Here is a 7,995-nt window from a genome sequence, read left to right as displayed (position 1 = left end):
CCTGATGTGAGTCTCCAGAGATCCGGATTCCAAAACTGTGGGCGGAGGACTTTCCCCTGCTGGACAAAGATGGGGACTTGGACACTTTCTTGTTGGCGTTTGAGATGGCCTGCCATCAGTACCAGCTGCCGGAGGACCAGTGGGTCAGATTCGTAATGCCACGTTTCAGGGGAAAAGCACTTGACGGGTCCACAGCACCCAAGGGACCCGTCCCAGTCATCGACCCGAAAACCGTCCTCTGTGTTGTGTGTGGGTGGGGGTGGTGGGAGGTCCCTTGACAATTTTCAACTGGTCACTGTGGGCCAGGCTGTGGCCATGGGACTTAGAGACACTGGCGCTGAGATGACTCTGGTATGGCCTGAACTGGTGGCACCCCATGATTTATTTCCCAGAAGATCCTTTACTGTCTCCTGGATTGGAGGAGTAGAACCGGCACTGCCTGTCGCCAAGGTCTATTTGGACTGTGGCGCTGGTCGAGGAGTAAGGGAGGTGGGGGTATCCTCAAATATCCCTGCCAGTGTTTTGCTGGGGACGGACCTGGGGCGGCTTGTGTCTAAGTTACGTGGCCGCTGACACCCTAAGGTCCGATCCCCCAGAATGTGATGCCATGTCCACCCCTATTGATACTGTTAATGTTCAGACTATGCCTGTTGATGGGGATGTGAGGGTGGGGGATGTAATGTGTGCCTCTCCCCTCAGTGGGGAAGGGGTCATTTACGCCAGCTACTATTCCATTAAGCTATTTTTAACCCCTAAAGACCAACTTCAGGCTGATAATTTATTCCATTATTTAATTACTATAATATATTATACCTTTCAATGTATCAGACAGAGGTTAATAGGCATATAGCCATGGCTGGCCCAGATTAGTTCTCAAACTGCCATAGCAACCCATCAGTAACTTACAACGGAGTCAAGATGGGCACTGATTGGGTGATAGAGGGGTAATATGTCAAACCACCTGGATGCAGTGTCTCATTATTGACTGTAACATCTAGAAATCAGAGTTCTCTTCAGTCCTGGACAATGCAGTGGGATGTGACTTGCTGATGGTGCAGACACAGGTTCTTCCTAAGTGTCATGTATAAGATGCCTATAATCATCAGGCTGGTCATCATAAGACACAGAGAAAGAGTCTATTACTGAACTCTAAATACCATATATGCAAATAATTAAACACTACTAGAAAAGGACAGTTTTGTCTTAAAGCAAATCTCGATCTTCTATCATCGTGATGGTCTTAGGTACAACATTTTGCAGTATATCTTTAGATCAGTAGTAGCTGTATTTTTCTATAGCATGCTACCTTTAGCCACCACTAGAAGGAGCATGGGAGCATACTGCAAACGGTCTTGCTAATGAGCTTAAAGGGATTCTGTCATCAGAATTTAGGCCTATAACCTAAACATATGGCGAGGTCCCTACTAATACACTGAATCCTAAAGTGACCTTATCAAATGCGCCTGTGGCTCTATAATCATATAAAACAGGTTTATATAACCTGTCACTCACGTCACAAATGTGTCCAAGGGGACGTCTCATGATGCAGGATGCCTGGCTGCAGCCATCTCGTTTTGGTGCCCAGTGCCGCCTTCTGAATTGAATTCGCCGCCCTCCCTTTCATTAGAGCTGCCTACCTCAGTTCATTGCCGCCTCTCTAACGCTCTCCTCAGCCAGATCCCGCGCGTGCGCACTAGGTATAACTTAGCTGTAGGAGGTTGGATGGCTGTAATAGGGCGGTCAAGGTAGGTTCGAGCAAAGTCCGCCGGCCGGCGCATGCGCACTTCGCCTAACGAGGCCGCTGCCAGGAGTCCGCACAGGCGCATCAGGTTATACCTAGTGCGCACGCGCGGGATCTGGCTGAGGAGAGCGGACGTTAGAGAGGCGGCGATGAACTGAGGTAGGCGGCTAAAATGAAAGGGAGGGCGGCGATTTCAATTCAGAAGGCGGCGCTGGGCACCAAAACGAGATGGCTGCAGCCGGGCACCCTGCATCATGAGACGTCCCCTTGGACACATTTGTGACGTGAGTGACAGGTTATATAAACCTGTTTTATATCATTATAGAGCCACAGGCGCATTTGATAAGGTCACTTTAGGATTCAGTGTATTAGTAGGGACCTCGCCATATGTTTAGGTTATAGGCCTAAATTCTGATGACAGAATCCCTTTAATGTATACAGAGTACCCTCAGTAGTGGTCGCCACAGTTCTACAGCATGTTATACTGTAGGTCCTGCCTCAGAGGAGTGGAGCTCTGGTCACTATAAAGATATATTAAATTAATCTGCACAAAATGTTGCCTATTCAGATTTAAAAAAACTTAATAATTTTCATGGGTAGATATTTATTTAAAGGACCAAATAACAATATATATATATATATATATATATATATATATATATATTTAATTATTTTTTTGTCTGTCAGCATTCTGGTGGTCAAAAGATTTATATATATATATATTATGATGTACCTGTATGATGCTTTATTTATGATTTTGTAGGACTAGTTGCACTTTTTTGGTACTATTTCTAGGTACATATACTTTAGGTTTGTGGTTCATTTATGTAAATTTTTAGCTTGCAGAAAATACTGAAAAAAGTGTCATTCACCAGTCACCTTAAATAATAATATGAGTGTATTATTTGGTTATTAGAGACTGTTATGTAATAAAATGTATTAACTGTACAAATAATTTGTGCGTTTTCTTTATTGTAGCATTTAAGGAGTTAAAATGACTTGTAAGGTTTCTCTGCTCTCAATCATTTTTTTGGGGGACTTTTTAATAAAAAAAAAACATGGTGTATGCTAATGATAAATTTCCCAGAAATTTGCATCTTTATTAAAAAACACATGCAGATATTGCTGGAAAAAAAAAAATGCCTCAAAGACAACAGGAACTTGAAATGAATAAAATGTCCCAGAAGCGCTATATCTCCCTCCTCACTACAAAGCAGCAGTATCGCAGCAGAACCGCAACACAACTGCCGCACTATAGTACAAAGATATGGAGAAAATCAATGATACTGGCAAGACCTAATACCCCCACCTCCTAGTTTAAAAGCACTCCACAAACTCAGTAGACTATGCGGTACCTGGTGGATGGGCTTCATGTAACACGGGGTGCGGTGGGTGATCCTCGGCCGAGGATCACCCACCGCACCCCGTGTTATATGAAGCCCATCCACCAGGTACCGCATAGTCTACTGAGTTTGTGGAGTGCTTTTAAACTAGGAGGTGGGGGTATTAGGTCTTGCGATCCATACAAGTTAGAGCGCAGTATCATTGATTTTCTCAGGAACTTGAAATGCATTGTCTTTGAGATATTTTGATTGTGCAAGTGTCAAAAAAGAGGTATCTTCCAGAGAAGGAGAATCATTCGTACCATTTTCCTTATCAGTCAATGTCTGACTTTTTTCTGCTTCATTGCACTGTCCTTCCAGCTTAAAGAGATTTTCCAGGATTTCCTCAGTATTTAGTTAGCCCCCTAGAATGTTTGACCCAATGAAAGAATCATGCTCACCTGATCCCCACCTCTTCGGTCCTGCATCTTGACTGTGCTTGGCAAGCTTCCAGTCCTAGTCTTGTGTCTTTTCGGCCAATGGATGGAGTCACATGTGATGTTGCAGCTAATAACTGGCCTCAGTGGTGACGTGTACCCAATTGGCACATGAGCCAGCAGTAATGTATCACTTGGGGACACATCAGGCCAGTCATTGGCTGCAGCAGTGCATGTAAACTTGGCCATGGCAAATGACGTATTAAAATGACCAACACAAATTGTGGAAACCATTTCAATAATTTATTTTGGTGTCAGTTTGCAAATAAAAAAAATTGTATTTGAAAAAACAAAAGAACTTTTTTTAAAAAAAATTCAAGACTAAAACAAACAAAAAAACATTCTAAGAAACAGATTAATAGAAAGCCTTTGGCGTCACATAAAAAAAATCATAAAAATTATTTTGGTAGTCCAACAAATAAAATGTTACGTGCGTGAAAAAGTATCTGGTCAATAAGACCTTTTCAGTTCTTGTCATTCAAGGGTTACACTGCATGCCATCCATCTATGTTGACAGGTGCAGTTAACTCATTCATCCATCCATGTTATTCTGCATATTTTTACCCAATTGCATTAGGCCGGGTTCACCTCTGCGGCACAAATGATGTCGACTGGATAAAAAATAGTTACATGCAATGGTTTTTGCCTGGGGAAAACTTGGCATTTATGCTGGTAAAGCAGCCAGGTCACTGCTGGATCCTACTATAGTCAATAGAGATACGGTGGTACATGGTCGTATGCCACAATGCCCGATAGGTGAGCTCCGGTAGCCTGATCCTCTACCAGATTCCAAGCTCTACTGTGGGCACAGGACTTCAGCCATCATGAAAAAACATGATTCTTGACTCCATCTACTGCATGCAGCTACATGATTTATATTTTAAGGAAATGGAACAGTTTCTCAGACCCAGCATAGGCAAAATTCACTTTATTAGAAATCAAAGGTCAATAGGACTGTTCATAAAATTCTGATCAGGGAGCCCAGACTCTCAAAGTTGCAATGATCTTGAAGATAGGCTGATTTTAGATTCAGGGATTAATAGCGTCATTGCAAAGCGTTCACAGTTCATCCTCATCCTCACCCTTGGCAGGGTTGCATTTTTTATGAATATCATGTCAGTTTGCTGGTTGCAACGCAACACCGTTCACTTACATTAGTTAGATTATTTGAAATTAGAAAGCACTATCGCGTGATCGTTGGCTCTGTAATGTAAGTCGCTGCCAAAGTTGCAGGTTGTATTGTGACTCAATTGACAATCATTAGAGAAGATGTCACATTGGGAGCATCAAAATTCTGCATTTTCAGGCAGGCCTTGATATTTATCTTTCACAGTGCAACTACAATCTAGTAATAGTTTCAGTTAAAAAATTATAAAAATAATTCATTTATCACTGATATTTTGCTAGTTTTAGTCTCCTTCTTAATGATGATTTCACATCTCTGTTTTTTAAGCTGTAGATCAGTGGGTTAAGCATGGGGACAGCAGCTGTGTTAAAGAGAGAGAACAACTTATTGGACTCTAAAGAGTCTGCTGTGGTCGGTCTAAGGTATTGACAAACCAGGGTCACATAGAGAAGGATAACGACAGTAAGGTGGGAGGAACATGTGTAGAAGGCTTTACGTCTCCCAATGTTAGAGCGGATCCTCAGAATGGAGGATATGATGAACACATATGGAGTAAAGGTAAGAACAAAAGGTGCAAGGGTTAAAAGTAACAGTCCTTCAATAAGGCTCAGGAGCTTCAAGGTGGAGGTGTCACTGCAGGAAAGACTTAGAAGAGGCACAAGATCACAGAAGAAGTGATTGATGATGTTGGATTTATAACATGTGAATGTGGATAACAATGCAACGTATGGTATTACTTCTATGAAGGAAGTAACCCAACAGGCCATGGCTAATAGACCACACACTTTAGAGTTCATGATGATAGGGTATTGTAAAGGTCTGCAAATGGCAACGTAACGATCGTAACTCATGGCCGTCAAGATCAACAACTGATTGCAAGCCAAGCAAGAAAATATGTAGAACTGTATTATGCAACAAAGGAAAGAAACATAGTTATTTCCTGTTATATTGGCTTCCAGGATCTTATGTAGACTGATGGTGCTGGAAGAAATGTCCAAGATGGACAAGTTAGCCAAGAAGAAGTACATAGGAGTGTGAAGGTGAGGGTCTATGCAGACCAGCAAAAGAATGGTCATGTTTCCCCCAAGAGTGAAGAGATAAATTAGAAGAACCAGAAGGAAAATCAGAAACTGCAACTTTGGAAGACTGGAAATTCCCTTAATAATGAAGAAGGTCACCATTGTTTGGTTACTGTCTTCCATGTATGATGCTGTATATATGGTTGTGCTGGAACAGTGCATCTCATTGAGAAGATGATAAAAGACTTAGTACTGATTTATTCAAATTGGCTTTGTCTTTATTTTGTAGTAAAATCCACATTTTCATATTTTTTATTTTTTTCCCATTGTAAGACATATTAACCCATTAAGGACTGGGTCATTATTCACCTTAAGGACCAGACTGATTTTTGCAAATCTCACATGTGTCAGTTTATGTGGTGATAACTTTAAAACGCTTTTACTTATCCTGGCCATCCTGAGATTGTTTTCTCATCACATATTGTACTTCATGACACTAGTAAATTTGAATCAAAATAATTTATTTATATTTTTTTTTAAATACCAAATTTACAAAAAATCAGGAAAAATTCGCAACTTTACAAATTTCAATTTCTCTGCTTTAAAAACAGATATTGATACCTCATATAATAGTTATTACTTTACATTTCCCATATGTCTACTTCATGTTAGGATCATTTTGTGAATGCCATTTTACTTTTTAGGGACTTTAGAAGGCTTAGAAGTTTAGAAGCAAATCTTAAAATTTTTCAGAAAATTCCCAAAACCCACTTTTTAAGGACCAGTTCAGGCCTGAAGTCACTTTGTGAGGCTTACATAATAGAAACTACCCAAAAATGACCCCATTTTAGAAACTTCACCCCTCAAGGTAATAATAACGGATTTTACAAACGTTAACCCTTTAGGTGTTCCACAAGAATTAATGGAAAATGGAGATGAGATTTCAGAATTTCACTTTTTTGGTAGATTTTCCATTTTAATCATTTTTTTTTCCCGCTAACAAAGCAAAGGTTAACAGCCAAACAAAACTCAATATTTATTGCCCTGATTCTGTAGTTTACAGAAACACCCCATATGTGGTTGTAAACTGTTTTATGACCACATGGCAGAGCGCAGAAGGAAAGCAGTGCCATATGGTTTTTGGAAGGCAGATTTTGATGGACTCGTTTTTTGACACCATGTCCCATTTGAAGCCTCCCTAATGCACCCCTAGAGTAGAAACTCCAAAAAAGTGACCCCATTTTGGAAACTACGGGATAAGGTGGCAGTTTTGTTGGTACTATATTAGGGTACATATGATTTTTGGTTGCTCTATATTACACTTTTTGTTTTGGCACAGTTTTTATTTTTTATTTACAACATTCATCTGACAGGTTAGATCATGTGGTATTTTTATAGAGCAGGTTGTCCCATTTGAAGCCCCCCTGATGCACCCTTAGAGTAGAAACTTCAAAAAAGTGACCCCATTTTAGAAACTACACCCCTCAAGGTATTCAAAACAGATTTTAAAAACTTTGTTAACCCTTTAGGTGTTTCACAAGAATTAATGGAAAATGGAGATGAAATTTCAGAATGTAACTTTTTTGGCAGATTTTCCATTTTTAATCATTTTTTTCCGCTAACAAAGCAACGATTAACAGCCAAACTAAACTCAATATTTATTGCCCTGATTCTGTCGTTTACAGAAACACCCCATATGTGGCCGCAAACTACTGTACGGGCACATGGCAGGGCACAGAAGGAAAGGAAAGCCATATGGTTTTTAGAAGGAAGACTTTGATGGACTGGTTTTTTGACACCATGTCCCATTTGAAGCCGCCCTGATGCACCCCTAGAGTAGAAACTCCAAAAAAGTGACCCCATTTTAGAAACTACAGCCCTCAACTGCTGTACGGGTACACAGCAGAGCACAGAAGGAAAGGAACGCCATATAGTTTTTGCAGGGCAGATTTCACTGGGATAAATTTAACTTGCCATGTCACATTTGAAGACCCCTGTGGCACCCCTAGAATAGAAACTACAAAAAAGTGACCCCATTTTGGAAACTAGGAGATAAGGTGACAGTTTTGTTGGTACTATTTTAGGGTACAGATGATTTTTGGTTGTTCTATATTATACTTTTTGTGAGGCAAGGTAACAAAAAATAGCTGTTTTGGCACTGTTTTTATTTTTATTTTATTTACAACGTTCATCTGACTAGTTAGATTATGAGCTATTTTTATAGAGCAGGTTGTTACGGATGTGACAATACCAAATAAGATTTATGAATATTTTTTGGTTGTTTGTTTCA

General features: G+C 40.3%; 1 protein-coding gene across 1 annotated transcript; it reads right to left on the bottom strand.

The window, feature by feature from the left end:
* Window positions 1–4,784: 4,784 nt before the first annotated feature.
* On the bottom strand, window positions 4,785–6,065 carry LOC120977616 (olfactory receptor 1009-like). Its single transcript, XM_040405625.1, has one exon. The coding sequence runs from the start codon at window positions 5,925–5,927 to the stop codon at window positions 4,950–4,952; it is 978 nt and encodes a 325-aa protein (XP_040261559.1). The 5' UTR covers window positions 5,928–6,065; the 3' UTR covers window positions 4,785–4,949.
* Between the last annotated feature and the right edge of the window lie 1,930 nt (window positions 6,066–7,995).

The sequence above is a fragment of the Bufo bufo genome, chromosome 8 (assembly GCF_905171765.1).
Source record: "Bufo bufo chromosome 8, aBufBuf1.1, whole genome shotgun sequence".
NCBI lineage: Eukaryota > Metazoa > Chordata > Amphibia > Anura > Bufonidae > Bufo > Bufo bufo.
Note: the sequence above shows the minus strand (reverse complement) of the source record. Positions and strands in the feature narration are given on the sequence as shown.